Here is a 17,714-nt window from a genome sequence, read left to right as displayed (position 1 = left end):
GTCAGTCAGTCTCTCTCTTAGTCAGTCAGTCTCTCTCTTAGTCAGTCTCTCTCTGTCAGTCAGTCAGTCTCTCTCTCAGTCAGTCTCTCTCTCAGTCAGTCTCTCTCTCAGTCAGTCTCTCTCTCAGTCAGTCTCTCTCTCAGTCAGTCTCTCTCTTAGTCAGTCTCTCTCTTAGTCAGTCAGTCTCTCTCTTAGTCAGTCAGTCTCTCTCTTAGTCAGTCAGTCTCTCTCTTAGTCAGTCAGTCTCTCTCTTAGTCAGTCTCTCTCTGTCAGTCAGTCAGTCACTCTCTCAGTCAGTCTCTCTCAGTCAGTCTCTCTCTCAGTCAGTCTCTCTCTGTCAGTCTCTCTCTGTCAGTCTCTCTCTGTCAGTCTCTCTCTGTCAGTCTCTCTCTGTCAGTCTCTCTCTGTCAGTCTCTCTCTCAGTCAGTCTCTCTCTGTCAGTCTCTCTCTGTCAGTCTCTCTCTGTCAGTCTCTCTCTCAGTCAGTCTCTCTCTCAGTCAGTCTCTCTCTCAGTCAGTCTCTCTCTCAGTCAGTCTCTCTCAGTCAGTCTCTCTCTGTCAGTCTCTCTCTGTCAGTCTCTCTCTGTCAGTCTCTCTCTGTCAGTCTCTCTCTGTCAGTCTCTCTCTGTCAGTCTCTCTCTGTCAGTCTCTCTCTCAGTCAGTCTCTCTCTCAGTCAGTCTCTCTCTCAGTCAGTCTCTCTCTCAGTCAGTCTCTCTCTCAGTCAGTCTCTCTCTCAGTCAGTCTCTCTCTCAGTCAGTCTCTCTCTCAGTCAGTCTCTCTCTCAGTCAGTCTCTCTCTCAGTCAGTCTCTCTCTCAGTCAGTCTCTCTCTCAGTTAGTCTCTCTCTCTGTCAGTCTCTCTCTGTCAGTCTCTCTCTGTCAGTCTCTCTCTGTCAGTCTCTCTCTGTCAGTCTCTCTCTGTCAGTCTCTCTCTGTCAGTCTCTCTCTGTCAGTCTCTCTCTGTCAGTCTCTCTCTGTCAGTCTCTCTCTGTCAGTCTCTCTCTGTCAGTCTCTCTCTTAGTCAGTCAGTCTCTCTCTTAGTCAGTCAGTCTCTCTCTTAGTCAGTCAGTCTCTCTCTTAGTCAGTCAGTCTCTCTCTTAGTCAGTCAGTCTCTCTCTTAGTCAGTCTCTCTCTGTCAGTCAGTCAGTCACTCTCTCAGTCAGTCTCTCTCAGTCAGTCTCTCTCTCAGTCAGTCTCTCTCTGTCAGTCTCTCTCTGTCAGTCTCTCTCTGTCAGTCTCTCTCTGTCAGTCTCTCTCTGTCAGTCTCTCTCTGTCAGTCTCTCTCTGTCAGTCTCTCTCTCAGTCAGTCTCTCTCTCAGTCAGTCTCTCTCTCAGTCAGTCTCTCTCTCAGTCAGTCTCTCTCAGTCAGTCTCTCTCTGTCAGTCTCTCTCTGTCAGTCTCTCTCTGTCAGTCTCTCTCAGTCAGTCTCTCTCAGTCAGTCTCTCTCTCAGTCAGTCTCTCTCTCAGTCAGTCTCTCTCTCAGTCAGTCTCTCTCTCAGTCAGTCTCTCTCTCAGTCAGTCTCTCTCTCAGTCAGTCTCTCTCTCAGTCAGTCTCTCTCTCAGTCAGTCTCTCTCTCAGTCAGTCTCTCTCTCAGTCAGTCTCTCTCTCAGTCAGTCTCTCTCTCAGTCAGTCTCTCTCTCTGTCAGTCTCTCTCTGTCAGTCTCTCTCTGTCAGTCTCTCTCTGTCAGTCTCTCTCTGTCAGTCTCTCTCTGTCAGTCTCTCTCTGTCAGTCTCTCTCTGTCAGTCTCTCTCTTAGTCAGTCAGTCTCTCTCTTAGTCAGTCAGTCTCTCTCTTAGTCAGTCAGTCTCTCTCTTAGTCAGCCTCTCTCGGTCAGTCAGTCAGTCTCTCTCTCAGTCAGTCAGTCTCTCTCTCGGTCAGTCAGTCAATCTCTCTAGGTCAGTCAGTCAGTCAATCTCTCTAGGTCAGTCAGTCAGTCAATCTCTCTAGGTCAGTCAGTCAGTCTCTCTCTCAGTGTGTCAGTCTCTCAGTCAGTCTCTCTCTCGGTCTGTCAGTCTGTCAGACAGTCTGTCAGACAGTCTGTCAGACAGTCTGTCAGACAGTCTGTCAGACAGTCTGTCAGACAGTCTGTCAGACAGTCTGTCAGACAGTCTGTCAGACAGTCTGTCAGACAGTCTGTCAGACAGTCTGTCAGACAGTCTGTCAGACAGTCTGTCAGACAGTCTGTGACAGTCTGTCAGACAGTCTGTCAGACAGTCTGTCAGACAGTCTGTCAGACAGTCTGTCAGACAGTCTGTCAGACAGTCTGTCAGACAGTCTGTCAGACAGTCTGTCAGTCTCCCTCTGTCAGTCTCCCTCCGTCAGTCTCTCTCTGTCAGTCTCTCTCTGTCAGTCTCTCTCTGTCAGTCTCTCTCTGTCAGTCTCTCTCTGTCAGTCTCTCTCTTAGTCAGTCAGTCTCTCTCTTAGTCAGTCAGTCTCTCTCTTAGTCAGTCAGTCTCTCTCTTAGTCAGCCTCTCTCGGTCAGTCAGTCAGTCTCTCTCTCAGTCAGTCAGTCAATCTCTCTAGGTCAGTCAGTCAGTCAATCTCTCTAGGTCAGTCAGTCAGTCTCTCTCTCAGTGTGTCAGTCTCTCAGTCAGTCTCTCTCTCGGTCTGTCAGTCTCTCAGACAGTCTCTCAGACAGTCTCTCAGACAGTCTGTCAGACAGTCTGTCAGACAGTCTGTCAGACAGTCTGTCAGACAGTCTGTCAGACAGTCTGTCAGACAGTCTGTCAGACAGTCTGTCAGACAGTCTGTGACAGTCTGTCAGACAGTCTGTGACAGTCTGTCAGACAGTCTGTCAGACAGTCTGTCAGACAGTCTGTCAGACAGTCTGTCAGACAGTCTGTCAGACAGTCTGTCAGTCTCCCTCTGTCAGTCTCCCTCTGTCAGTCTCCCTCCGTCAGTCTCTCTCCGTCAGTCTCTCTCCGTCAGTCTCTCTCTGTCAGTCTCTCTCTGTCAGTCTCTCTCTGTCAGTCTCTCTCTGTCAGTCTCTCTCTGTCAGTCTCTCTCTGTCAGTCTCTCTCTGTCAGTCTCTCTCAGTCTCTGTCTCTCTCTCTCTCTCTCTCTCTCTCTCTCTCTGTCAGTCAGTCACTCCGTCAGTCAGTCACTCCGTCAGTCAGTCTCTCCGTCAGTCAGTCTCTCCGTCAGTCAGTCTCTCCGTCAGTCAGTCTCTCCGTCAGTCAGTCTCTCCGTCAGTCAGTCTCTCCGTCAGTCAGTCTCTCCGTCAGTCAGTCTCTCCGTCAGTCAGTCTCTCCGTCAGTCAGTCTCTCCGTCAGTCAGTCTCTCCGTCAGTCAGTCTCTCCGTCAGTCAGTCTCTCCGTCAGTCAGTCTCTCCGTCAGTCAGTCTCTCCGTCAGTCAGTCAGTCTCTCCGTCAGTCAGTCTCTCCGTCAGTCAGTCTCTCTGTCTGTCAGTCTCTCTGTCTGTCAGTCTCTCTGTCTGTCAGTCTCTCTGTCTGTCAGTCTCTCTGTCTGTCAGTCTCTCTGTCAGTCAGTCTCTCGCTCTGTCAGTCAGTCTCTCGCTCTGTCAGTCAGTCTCTCGCTCTGTCAGCCAGTCTCTCGCTCTGTCAGTCAGTCTCTCTCTCTGTCAGTCAGTCTCTCTCTGTCAGTCAGTCTCTCTCTGTCAGTCAGTCTCTCTCTGTCAGTCAGTCTCTCTCTGTCAGTCAGTCTCTCTGTCAGTCAGTCTCTCTGTCAGTCTCTCTCTCTGTCAGTCTCTCTCTCTCTCAGCCAGTCAGTCCCTCTCTCTCAGCCAGTCAGTCTATCTCTCTCAGCCAGTCAGTCTATCTCTCTCTATGTGGTCTCGCTCTATCTCTGTCAGTCAGTCAGTATCTCAGTCTCTCAGTCAGTCAGTCCCTTTCTCTTCACTCGTTCTCCACTGTCTCGCTCTCTCTCTCCACTCTCTCTCTCCACTGTCTCTCACTCTCTCTCTCCACTCTCACTTTACTCCACTCCACACTCACTCTCTCTCTCTCTCTCTCTCTCCCTGGGGGGCCATGGGTACATTACCTGCAAGGTCCGCGGGCCACCAAGGAAGGCCTGCCGGGCCTCTGGCGGCCCGCGGGCCGTACTACGAGTTCCACGGGGCTAGAGCATCTGACAGACAAAACAGTTATTCATACTTTGAAGAAGGGTCGGACTGGCCTATAGGTCAATCAGCTAGTGCCCGATGGGCTCGTCTCACAGGTCAGAGTGTGGGCTGGCTTTTTGACTGTTTCTGGGCCTAATTTATGGGCTGCTTCATTGGTTTTAACTGTTAATGTCCCTGATATTAAAACAATCCCTGACTGTAGCAAGCTCAAATCCATGCAGTCTTCAATACCTTGCACAACACTTTTACAACATGTCTTTAGTAGTTCAAACTGACCCAATTTGCAAACATGGGCCACGTTTTTAGCTTTCTAATTCGATAATGGTGCCATGTATATTTTGGTGCCCAAGCTTATTTTCTGTCCCAGTCAGACCCCGCTTTGAAGGACGGAAATGACTAAGGTCTCGGATGAACATGTGTCTTTTGATCCCTAATGTAGTGCCCTCCCCAGCTTAGGTACCCACTTATGACTACGCCACACACAGAGCTTAGTATAATACATCTTTATTCTTCTGCTTGTAACTGCAAAGTCAACATTCTGAACCTGCTTTCACTTCACTACGCTCTAATGCTTACGTCACAGTCTATGGAGTCCATCAGAAGCCAAAAGTATTCAATCATTGCTAACTCGCACAACACTGCACCTAAGAGCATGTTTTTTTCCTACTATGTTTTCATTACTCCAGCCTGATGGTCACATAGTAACCCATAGTACCAAGAGATCATGAATATCAAATGTACATATTTAGTGATGCCTAATTATGACAAAAAATATGAACCGTTTGAAATTAGCCAGCAACAGGCAAGGCAAACTTCAGAATGCACATGAAACTGGAAATAATACTCACATGAATAAATTAGAGCAGGAAATATGGGCTCATTTCTCTCTTGAGCAGTTTCTACCAACATCCTCAATGGGCCTTTTGGACACAAAACAGCTATCAAATCTGTCAATAAAGAATAAACATAACTGTATCAGTTAGTGCAACTACTAAAGATTTTGAATCTTTTTACATTAAACAAGCAGTATGAGTAGTTACTGGAGTCGATTTAGTCTAAGTAACAGTACCAATAAAACATTAAACTCCGTGCATGCAGTCAAGAAGGAGTATAGAAGTAGCCTGTACGAGGTTTCAAAGACACCAGATAAGAGACATATTGCAATTATTATGCTATCACATGGCTTACTTCTTTTAATTTTAGTTGTAAACATATAGTACTACGTATGTGTGTTAATCCACCACCACTAATCATAGCTACTCCTCAAGTTGATTTCCTTCCTTACAGTCATTAAAGTTTATGAAATCAACGTTTTTGGGCATTTTTGTTTTATTTAGTTCTTTTTTGCATTGTCTCCCCTCAACGGTAGCACAGAAGGGCATCTCCTCCTTCACCACTGCCATCAGTCACAAATCAAACATATCCTGAATAGATCAAAGTACTTCTTCGCTGATGATGTCAAATGTATAAGGCCGGTGCTCAATTTATTAGGGGTTAAACAGCCAGCTACCACATTTCGGTAAGTACAATTTAACCGTTACAATATTTTAATATTCCCTTTCAAAACACATGCAAGGAAACAGGTTATTATAATATCTGCTATTTATCCCTTTAGCTTGAACTATCATTCCTTTACTTTTCAGATGATTTGGCTTGATATGCTAAGAGCCTTTACCGTACATAGCCCATCAAAAGGGGACTCATTGGGTGAGTCCCCTTTTGGACCCTATATGCAGAGACACCAAGGATGACTCCACACTCAAGTGGGATAGACCGAACTTTGACACTGCTCAAAGCATGTCTCAGGTCTCCTACTGGACATATAAATAAACAGCCAACAAAAACAAACGTAAGCATTTGAGATCATACAAATTCAAAACGGAAAAGAAATGAAAAATAAGTTACCAATAGCACTTCGTACACTCAATGCATTCTCTATGTCAGCAAGAGGTCTCTTGCATATTGATTTGTTATGTATGTGAACCATTGTTCACAAATCTGACATTACTAAGAAAAGCAAAACTCATGTTATGGCTTTTAGATCCCAGTGTGGAGCTGCTGCTTCCTCTTTATTTCCCCATCTTGCTTAGGTTACCACAAACACAAGAGAATCAGGGGAAGGGCAGGTGGTGCTTCTTCCCTCTCAGATCAAATACTCTAACAGTGCTTACTGCCCTACCTCAAAGAGTATGGTTACATACCAAACTAGCCTAAGTAGCAAACTACCTTTCACCTACATTTGTCCTACCTTGCTCTGCATAACGGTTCTAGCACTGAACTTTTACCCAGATATGTGCTGAATAAATGTCGGGTTCATAAAACTAGCTTCATTTATTACACATGAGGATTCTTAGAAAAGTCCCTGCACATGACTTCCAGAACAGGATTAACATTCTCTGTTTAAAAGTCATGGTCATTTTCATCCTAGGGCGATAGAACTACTTTGCATAACTGCAGGTATTGATTTAGTCTCATTTACATAATCGCACTCACAACATATGGATTGTGGTAGGAACCCTGAGCTATCTTTTTGGTGTAAAAGAACCATACCGTCACTACATAGACAAAGGATGACGCTTCTACACTGAAACAAGACACTGAGGTCCTGGCCTGCAGAAGCTACCACTCGCAGCGGTCTGACATCCCTTGAGGGGTGTCCAACTCGAGACCAAGACAGGGTCCTTCATTCTCTCCCATCAGGTAATGGGGTTGACTCTTTCCTAGGGAATTCTTGGTTTTACACCTACATACATGCTAGGTACACTTAGGTAAACTTAAGTAGGGTTTGCATCTTAGGAGTACGCTTGATTACTGTCATGTTTGTATGCCTGCATATATTCACTGTTTTAGCACCATGGTAGAATTCTACCTTCTTTTTATTCTGTTGGTATTTGCAATCCTTTACATTTGCTTCTGTCTAATGATTGTCACAGCAAACATGTTTTATACTAGAACGACACAGTTTCAATAAAGGCTTAAAACGTCTCCATCGTTTATTCTGTGTATCTCTCCGAGATTAATTGAGCACGATTGACTGAGCAAAAAGTACTGTACTGTTTCCACGATCCCTGAAGGATCAAGGGTTGTCATGTTCGATAGTTGCCAGAACCTATTTGCTCCTTGGTAAGGTTAGGGGGCTTATGGTGGCACTGTGAGCTAGCTGGTCTAAACGGTAACATATTCTTCGGGGGTGTCCGGAGTCAGCACCAATCACTTAATTTATGTTGTCTAAATGAGCAGATCCTATGTATTTTTAAAAACTACACAATAGTATAGAGCACGCCAATGGGAAACCTGTAACTCACTATGCACCCAGAAGTGGATCTGTTCTAATAAGCCACTGTGAACGTGGTGCCAGAGTGGTAACAAGATCTATATTAGGATGGGAGACATGCTTTCAGGCACTTGGTGGAAGAGCAGCGAGAAGTTAGGGAGTGGATAGCAGAATTAATAATAAATTATCTTGGAAGAACAGGTCAACCTGGAGACGGGCAGGACAGCATATCTTTTTTATTTGTTTAATGTCTATGACTGACAGGGGACACAAGGAAATAGTGTGCAACACCCACTTTAGTCTACCCCCTGCACAGATGATGCACAACATCAGGTTATGAGTGAGAAAGAAGTTTACTCATAGGGAAGCCAGGCAAACATATATTTGTGGATGGGGTAGTTATTAATAACGGAGAGCTTTTTATTTCAGGATTCCAAGAGAGTTCAAAGATAGCCTCAAAGACAACTCAAGCTTTGTTCTTGTTGAATCTAAAAATACCTGGCCAGTCTTTGACAAGTCACTCCATTAACATCAAATGGCGATGGTGTGGGTCAGATTACAAATTCTGTCATGTACAATACAAACAAAAAACCCATAGTGTAAGGTAACATGAGATGCTTAACATACCATAAACAGAGATGGCCCCCAAAATAACCCAGGCAGACCACTCAGGAAGATACTTTATAAAAACTAATGCCATTAGGGCACTAATCATGATGAGGTAGGCCTGTTGCAGCTGCAATGGTCCTTTCCAATGGATGCAGATCATACCCACAGCTCCAAAATTCCAAATCACAATGATGAGTGTAGGATAATCCATGGCAACATTGTAGGTCTTCAGTACCTCACTGGATAAAAAGAAAAAGCTTACAAGATTAGACCATTACGGATCCTGCGTGATAACAGCAAGGTGTTTTGTTACAATGATGTCAAGACACAAAGTAAATTTCACTTAAAGGATCTTTAAAATGAGTAACACAATTAGAAACAAACTCTAGATATTAATGTATCAGAGCCACTTCAGACTGTGCAGCGCTTTTGGAGCAAAAGTGGCTACTTGTTATTATAAATCTTAGCTCTCCATCAGGTGCATATTCTTTGAATTCATATACAATACATTTTTTCCTTTGTATAGAACTGTGGGATTGCAGACTGCTCAAATAAATAGAGCCAATTAAAATGAACACTAAGTACTGAAAATCCCTCTTTCATTCTTCAACAACAAACAAAAAAATAGCACAATATTACATAAAGGCATCACAATTTATATAAAAGAAAAATTGAACTTATTTCTTTAAGGAATACAGGTACAAGTACACACCAGTGTCAGCTATGCAGTTATGTTTGACAGAATGGCCTATGTAGAATCCCGTCAACTAATTATCAACTAAGATTACATTTATGTAATTGAAGATACCCTTAATGGAGAACATTGATTAAAAGGAAGTAACTTGTCCTTATCCATCATGTCATCTTCTCGGACAGTCAGGAATAATAAAACCGAATAACAAGTTCATCACACCAGTCAAGCTGAGGTTAAAGTCAGACAAGGGAGGTGAGAATCTATAATTGCACAGAGAGGCCTCGGGTACAAACCTCTTTTCTCTCATAGTGTTAACTCTACGGATCATGAGCATGTCTAGATCATGGTATAAATATTAGAATATCTACGTTTTATGACGTCTTGCATGTAAATGAAGGGCCCATCAGCTTGACAAAACAATACTGAACCACAGAAGAGGTGCGGTTTCCTTAAAGGAACAAATGTTTACCTGGGGGCGTCTATGAAATGTCATCAATGAACAGTTTGAGGCAGGACGCAGCCAAATATCTAACAGTTTCTCCGGGTATAGTCCTAGCTTAAACTGTTTCTGGAGACACAATAGACAATCTCATCCACTTTACAGAGTACAATGAGTTCGTAAAATGATACTTACCTTCTGTCAAAATGTTCATGCATTTAGAAGACGGATTTAGATGGCCTGTGTGTGGTTAATGGGACAGAGATAAGAGAAGACCTAGATACCAACATTTGGTGGGTTATTTTATGGCAATGAGGGTAATCTTTGTTCTGTTTCAGTTAACCACGCTGGAGAGTTGTACATTTTTTCCCTGCCTGCTCAGGTAATACATTTTTCATTATATTTTCTGTGAAAGCATAAAGCAAAATTTCAGGGAAGGCAAAAGACTTCACTCTAGAATGTCTGCTCTTGCACGCTTTCATTTCATAACTGCTCACAGATCAAAAATTTTCTTTGTACTGTCAGTTAAGCTCTGTATCTTGTTCTCCATCAAAATAAGCTATGGGGCAAGTGTTTTCTGGACAGTGTTCCTCCTACATTGTTGTTACTTAGGCCCGACAAAGGAAATAACTATAGAAACTGTTAGGATAAACTGTCTGTCTTACTAGTTTCTTGTTCTCTTGCACATCTGACTGTTTTGACTCTCATTCCCTCTCATGTGGAGTTTTGCATATAGGGTGATGAAAACGTACAATGCCATGGTACAGAGGAGACAGAAAATATGCCTGTCTGTTTGGATGGCTGGTTGTCAGATGAGGTCTTCTCCAAAGATGATGGCATTTTAGGTAAAAAGAAAACATTATGTGATCTGCAGAATAAACTTTATGACCCATGTCTCCATAACAACCTACAAGCACTGGATCACTTACATTGGAGACCCAGCTCTTGTAATGTTCAAGATACCATCTGTACATTGTGCATTATCTTCTGCGAAGAGGGTGCTTTGGTCGATTAGTCATCCAACCATGGGTACAGTGTGATTTTCTGACACCTCAAAACTGCTGACGTCAATGTGAGAGACATGCCTGGAAACTCTTCAAGCTAAAGGGCAAAACCGGGAGCTGGTTATCACTAGCTACATGCTTTCGAATGAAAAAGCTTCAAATGCTCTCTGATGCCTTGTTTATGGACATTTGTAGCTGGTAAATCTATGGAGCTTATCTTATTTACCTTCTGTAATATGGGGTTACATTTGGGGTAGCAGTAGCATTAGGACTTGTTAGTCTTTGATCCATTTATTCGTTCTTTTGAGATCTTACTTGGGTTAACAGTCTTTGTTGGCACACTTCTTTTTACCCCCATGGCGTACTAGCACGAGTAAATTTCAGTTTTTCATGGTTTTTATTGGCTCATTCTCAACTTTTTTTCCCCAGATCTCAAGATCTACCATATGGACTTGCTAGCGTCAGTTAACAGTTCTGTAGGCCAGTGTTGTAACAGCAGATCTGCAGATCTGCTCTTACCCATCCCACAATTCAAATTCAACAGAAGAAATAGCTCCTCAATGAGCGTTTCCACCACTACAAACAATTACCTGCCCCTGCTTAATTGTTAATGAACAGACTGCAACGTGCCACTGACTGTTCAGCTAGGTTTACACAATACATGTACCACTACATAACTATATTGGATGAACAGCTATTGGAAACCCTACCTTGTAACGAAGCTATACAATTAGACTATCTAGCAACAATCAGTCTTTTGCTTCACTCTACTGTGCTGCAACATACTATCTGTTGTGCTGCAAAGCTATGGTATTGATCACTGGAGTCTGAGTGGCAGCCACAATTTCCAGTTTCACAGTGATTTCCTAGCATTGGTGAGGGTCTTTGGCTTTACTTGCTCCTAGTGGTTTGTCTTTGGTGATAAGGTTTGGCTGTTGCAATTGCTGCTGGAGTTTCGGCAAGTAACATTTGTGAGTCTACTGCTGGGAGTAGTCATCTCCAAGTTTGCGCCAAGGAAAGGGTAGAACTTTAATTTGTTGCCGATTATCCAAAAGAAATGGCCGTCAGACACAAACAAACAAAAAAACAACAGCTCAGGACCTCAACATGGTAATTCCGGTCATGCAAGTCCTGCATATATTGACCTTTTAGAGAATTCCTTTAACCCCTTGCATGCCCTTGACGGAACCACTCCGTCATGAGCCACGGGCGCCGTGTGCTCATGACGGAGTGGTTCCGTCATGCTGCGGCCGTTGGCGGCCGCTCCGCCCACGCGGCGCTAATTCCCCGCCTGTGCGGGCGATTAGCGCAAGTGGGTGGAGTCATGACGGAACCACGCCGTCATGAGCACAGCTCGCCCGTGACTCATGACGGCGTGGTTCCGTCACGAGCATAGCGGCGCCGCAAACCCCCCCAGCGCTGCGGCGGAATTCGCGCCGCAGCGAAGGGGTTAAAGCTCGCAAGCATCTATTCTGTTTCCTATTAAAAAAAAACATTCTCCCACCAATCACCCTACAATAAACAATGAATTGCTCTCCTTAATGTGCATGTATGTTTTACTAAACTCCTAATACAGGAGTTGATGAAAGAAGCTCAGTATACTAATACCATCCCTTTTTAGCAAATGGGATTTCAGCAATAAGATAGTGTTGATTATATTCTGTTTATCTGTGTTAGTAAACTACACTTTTATATTGCCCCTTTATTAATTTCAAGGTACCCCCTGACTGTGAGGACAGGAATCTATTGTTTGCTAAATTGGCAGGCTGGGGTATTTCCTCATCTTTATTGAGATTTATAATTCTAGTTTGCTCTGACACTTGGGTCAAGATAAACTTGGTGCCTCTACAGTCTCAACCATGAAAGTACACTCTAAGAGAAGCCCTAAGCAGGGGTGCATCCTTGCCCTCCCTGCAACTTAATTTACACACAGAATACCTTGGCCTTCATCTGAATAAAGAAAATTCCCTCTGAAATATGTAGTAGAGTTGGTGTTTAATCTACAATATGCGAATGACACTATTCACTTAGATAAAGAATAGATAGGCCTTCAGAGATCGCTGTCTGCCCTGTGGATTAGGCAACAAACAAATTAACTATTATCATATAGAAAACCAAACTCCTGGTGTTTAACTATAAGGTGATGAGAACTCTAGCTGATATCTAGATGGTGTGAGATTGGAGAGGGGTAAGGCTTATAAATACCTAGGAACATAGTTATCCAAAAGGGGGAGGGGGCATCAATATGATCTAGCCTCACTCAAAGTTAGAGCTGCAACCAAGAATATAGCTTCTTCATGCAGGCCTTCACTGTAGCCAATCCTATTGATTTCCACAAAAAATTGTTACCAGCGTTGAGTTATGATTTAGTTGCCTTCCCTGTAAAATTATTGTGATAGATTTACCTGACCCAGCATCATACCTCAAGGCTATATGGTTTACTGTAATCTACCATGTAAGTTTAAATTAGGCTGCAGTTCTCGCTCTCAAAACAGTATCATGCCTCTGAAACCATATCAATAAATCAGTGCTTCCAAATTCGCAATGCTCCCTCGAGCACATCAAAGAGCTTGATATGGAAAGCAATGATTTAAAACAATTCTACATTTTCTTCTGTTATTCTCTTGTCAAACTATCTTGAGAAAGCATTAATTAATTTAGATATAACTGGACTTTAAATTACGCTCAATAAAACAGTTAATGCTCAAAGTAAGGTGATTAGTTTGCAAGGCGTTAATATTGGTGAATGCAATGTCAATGTACGCCTTGATATTGCATGCATAACAACGTAAATACCAGTAAATGCAATGTCAATGTATGCCATAATCTATGCACGTATAGCAATGTCCATACCAGTAAAACGATGTTGATGTACGCTTTGACAAATGTATGCATAATAATGAGAATGTCAGAAAATATGATATCAACGAGCGCCATGTTATATATACACGTAAAAATTAACTCGTATCATTGCTGTCAAATTCACCCCAGAAGACCCCACCATCTACCCAGAGTCAGAGATACGTAGTCAGACAGGCTCTGCGACCCAAGCCTACTGATTTATAGGTCACAGGTGAGGTTACATTGAGCCCAAAGACAAATGTGCAAACAGGGAAACCCTGCTCGATCCCAAAGATAGGCAGTTAACACCACAAACAGGTCAGAGGAGATTGGCCCCAATAAAACACATTTGGCTGAAGGCACACGTTTCCAAAATACCACAAAGTCAGATGCCACATGTAGTTAGGAACATTCAGCCAATCAGAGCACAGCATGCACCTGACACGCAGTGATCAGACACTCCCCATGCCGGACATCGGACACATACACATTGGTCCACACTAGCTCTCCATGAGGTCGAGAGCCACCTATGTCCCCCTTTTCAGTTGGTTGTATCTATGGTTTATGACTAGGCATGGATCTACATGCTTAACAAGAATGTGTAATTGTTTTATTGTACCTCAAGAACTGTATATGTTACCGGCCAATACTTCTGTACATTGAGACCGTTTCAGGCACGACTAGTGAGGCTCCCCCAGCCGCTGCGTTTAATTAAACCTATTTGTTTCTGTTTTGCCAAATGCCTCTTGTCGTTTCATTTTTTCAAGGTAAATTTATATCTGAGCAACAAAGGAAGAGATTATTACTTTTACAGGAAAAATGAACTTATGGCTGACACTGTACTCCTACAGCACTAAGTGCATATGCCGCTGGCTTAGTCCTCAAAGTGAAGTCCTCGAAGTTGCCATTCGGGTCACCTGTTAACATTCAGTATGAGATGGAAGCAAGCATGTAAAGGTTGTGCCTATAGATTGTGCAGCTACGAATATGAATCATTAATTCATAAACTGCGCATCTACCCCGATCTTTTCCTAAAACAGAGACATTTGTTTAGGCTCATTTTCAACAATCTAGGGCTGAGGAGATGCAGACAATCTGTAGTTACATGGTTGCAGGGAATGACCCGCTATTAATTTGCTGCTTTGTAAAATGTATAAACTGTGCTTTGAAATGTTCAATGAATCAATACGTTTTTAATATTTTTGTAATGTATTCATCTGCTTGACTAGCAAATATTTTACATTTTGTTGCAGGGCTGAGAGTTGGGATTTATGTGAACTAGTTGTTCAACTTCTCATTTTGTTTTAATGTCTCTAAATGGTTTTAATTAACAGTGTAGTAAAGATTATTTACTTACTTTCAGTCACTAACAGGACATCTGTAAATTATTCTCCTGTTTCGCATAATACCTTGTAACTCACTGCTCAGAGGAATAAAAACGTTGTCTGACATACCTTCTTGCCAGGAGAATCCTGATGCATGCCATTTATCTAGAGGAGTTGATGAGGATGGAAAAGAAGTCATGACTAGTAGAGATAATTATAAAATTCACAAGGTCGGTTTCCCTCTTGGACAGGAGAGAGTTTGTAGTAATCAGGTTCACATCCAGAATGTAGTTTAAAGCAGATTTATTCAAGTTGGTTACAAGATGTAAGTTCAGTAGTATTCAGCAGTAGATTAGATGTAAATCAGCAGTGAATCAGCCCCACCAGGAGCAGCCAGCCAGGCGCTCAGCCCTTCTCCAACTGTGGGTTTCATAGATGAACATTCCACATTATATCCTCTCCACAGTGTTCCACTGGTGGAGCAGTGAATGGCAAGAACAACACTATACCAAGATACTACAGAGTTATTGGGCAGATTGTCTTGCCACTTCTTGGTTGCTTAGATTGACGGTGGTTGAGATACACTGCCAACCTGGCCTCTAGAGTTCTAGGAGGAACTTGAGGTTTTGCTGATCACTTGGTTTTACAGTCTAAATAATTCCAGATTACATTTCTTGACTTACTGGGAATGATGTACAAAGAGACAAGCCCCAAATAGTGGTTGCAAATTGCATACCGACTATTTGAGATCTATCACTTACTTTGCAATATGATCTATTTACTTATAGATCACATTGCAAAATCTCCAGTTGCGGGGATTTACAGAATGACCTGCCTAATGAACATTATTTAAGCAGGTCACTATTTGCTACTGCCTGCGATTGGCTACAAAGACAGGGAAGAAAGCCATACATGAACAGCATACCATCATCCCTGCATTTACGTACACAAATTGGAACCTTTTATTAAGCAGCCTTGTTGAATAAAGAAACCAGTGCTGCTTTAAAAAACGGAAAAAATCCTGTTTGGGAATTCCTTGGAGGGAGCAGGCAGTAGTCCCAGGGATAACTCCATGACCCCCCGCCCCCCAACAGCACCCACCACAATTCTCAAAGAAGTAGTCGTTCAATGGGGACAGCTTCCTCTTGTGATTGAAATATCACTTCCTTTGAGGAGTTGGTAACTGATCAATAGCTTGTGACTGCATTGTCACCAACCGCTAATACACCTCATTCAGATATATAATTAGGAGGAACTGCCCCCTCCCTAATTGTGTGTCATTATGAGTCAGTAAACCCATTTTGCAATCTCTTATTACTTTGCAAATTGCAAAACAGGTTTAGTAAACACCAAGAAGTCATATTGCAGCCACAACCCCTGTGATTTGGAGAATTCCAGGACTTGAACTGACCAAAAAATGGATCTGTACATCCGGCTCTCGGTTTGATAGGAAGTCAAATAGATGTATCCAAGGGACTAAGGGGATGTCACTCCTCAGACTGGGAATGCACTGGTCGTATCTTAATCTATAGTGTTTCCTTGACCTCATATTCTATTGGTTCCAAGACCTATCATGTCATGGCTATTCTTCCTACCACAGTTATGATACATCTGTCTGCAACCATTTATCTGCCAGTGGTCTGTCTGTGGTGACACATCCATGGGTTATGAGGGGGACAGCTAAGTCAAAGGCAGGAGAAGGCAGAATGTCTGTATACTGACCCTCAGCTGTAACTGACACTTTATTCTTTCATTTCTTTGATTGAGCACTCTCTAACCTTGTAATTCTTTATGTTTAGTCTGATCTCAAAGGATGGCTTACCAAACAACCCCTCAACAATTATGGAGACCTTGATGTTGAAAAGGTCATCGGTACAGCTTTCAAATGTTGAGATCCTTAACAATGAACAACTCCACATTAGATAGGTGTGGAATAGGTGTAGACATAATGGTGTAGTTACTTTAAGGATCACACATGATCTAAGAATGGGCAATACCAAGTTAAGAGGCAGAGGGTTCATCCTCCCATAGCCCTTTGGCAGACGTGGATTCCTAAGGCAGGACAATTTCTTTCCTCTTGCAGAGATTCTCCAGCTTAGCTCACAGTCTATCCTTTTATTCTTACATGGCGTCTTCTAACATGGCATACTCTTGAACTGTTACTAAGTCCAAAAGAAGAAACACAAACTTCTTCCAGGAATTTTTCCCACCAAAGGAGGGACACTTATCATAAAGAGTCAATCAAGTGGCAGAGAGGTCAATCAAGTGGCAGAGAGGATAGCTGAGGAGATACGTTGTGTGTTAAAATATGGAAAATAAAGTTCCTACTCTACAAAAAAGTAATTTCAGCTAGGTGGTAAAAGGATTATAAAAAAGTAAACCAACAGAAAAGGTATAAAGGAATGCTGTGTTCAGGAATGTGTATTCCACAAGAGCAGTGTTAAGAGAATGTGAATTTGATTAAAGACATAGAGGCCAGCATTATGCACTAGCATATTTTACTGCTTGCTTCTCAGTAGCCTCTGGGCATAACCAAACCTCCAGAATTAGAACACCAACATAGTCTAAATGAACCCTCTCATCATCCTTCTTCCTTTTTCCATCTGCTCTGCAACTCCTCAGGTGAAATCAAAACTGAAGCACTCTGTACACTTCAAATTCCATTGACTTTCCGCTGGCAAACGCCTTCAGCATTAATGACTGTTCAAATAAAAAATAAAGACAACAAAAACACATGAAAAATATATTAATCGGCACCCTGAAACAATTAGGATGAATAAATAATCCTAATTGGTACCCAATTTACAATTTAAATATTTAGTCTCAAACAGCCCTCAGAAGCACAGGGGAGGGTTGTGACAGGTAAAGCTAGCCTCCGTGTCTTTAACAAAATACAGATTCTCCTCACACTGCACTTGGAGAATCAACACTTTATGTTAGGACCGGAGGTTATCATTATGCATATTCAAGGATCTGCAAGGCCACACTTGCCACCTGATCCACCATTCTCAAATAAAATGTGGCAAATATTCCTGCATTTGACCAGTCGGCTGCTTTCAAAAGATCTTCAAAATGTCTATTTGCAGGAAAATCCTTGCTCACCATTGGACCCCTTATCGAACCTGCATTAAGCATTTAAATCTAGACCAGTTCACTCATCGCAGATTATACACATGTTGTAATCGCAGTTGAGAAACTGGACCATACACTTCACATATAAGAATAGCAGCTGATGGTCACCATCCTTTTGAAACTCACTAAAGCTACCCTCATACTCTTTCAAAAAACAAATTATACCATAACAAAAATAATCAGCAAACCATGGATAGAAAATTGCAGAAGACAGTCTTGGTCTTTGAAGTCACATGAAACACCACCCCCTCCAGACTGTAAAAACCATTATCAACCTCCAGATCTAGCACATCCGATAGCCTCCTGATAAAAATCA

The 17,714-nt window shown here is 42.7% G+C and overlaps 1 protein-coding gene across 3 annotated transcripts in view; it reads right to left on the bottom strand.

The window, feature by feature from the left end:
• Positions 1–17,714, bottom strand: part of PSEN2 (presenilin 2) — a 575,466-nt gene that overhangs the window by 250,279 nt on the left and 307,473 nt on the right. For all 3 annotated transcript variants that reach the window (XM_085611985.1, XM_085611987.1, XM_085611986.1), the window contains exons 6-7: positions 7,982–8,202; positions 4,929–5,027 (exon numbers count right to left, since the gene is read on the bottom strand). In XM_085611985.1, coding sequence (XP_085468111.1) covers positions 4,929–5,027; positions 7,982–8,202 — 320 coding nt within the window. The remainder of the gene's footprint in view (positions 1–4,928; positions 5,028–7,981; positions 8,203–17,714) is intronic.

The sequence above is a fragment of the Triturus cristatus genome, chromosome 6 (genome assembly GCF_964204655.1).
Source record: "Triturus cristatus chromosome 6, aTriCri1.1, whole genome shotgun sequence".
Taxonomy (NCBI): domain Eukaryota; kingdom Metazoa; phylum Chordata; class Amphibia; order Caudata; family Salamandridae; genus Triturus; species Triturus cristatus.
The sequence above is the reverse complement of the archived record's forward strand: the minus strand, read 5'-3'. Positions and strand labels throughout refer to the sequence as shown.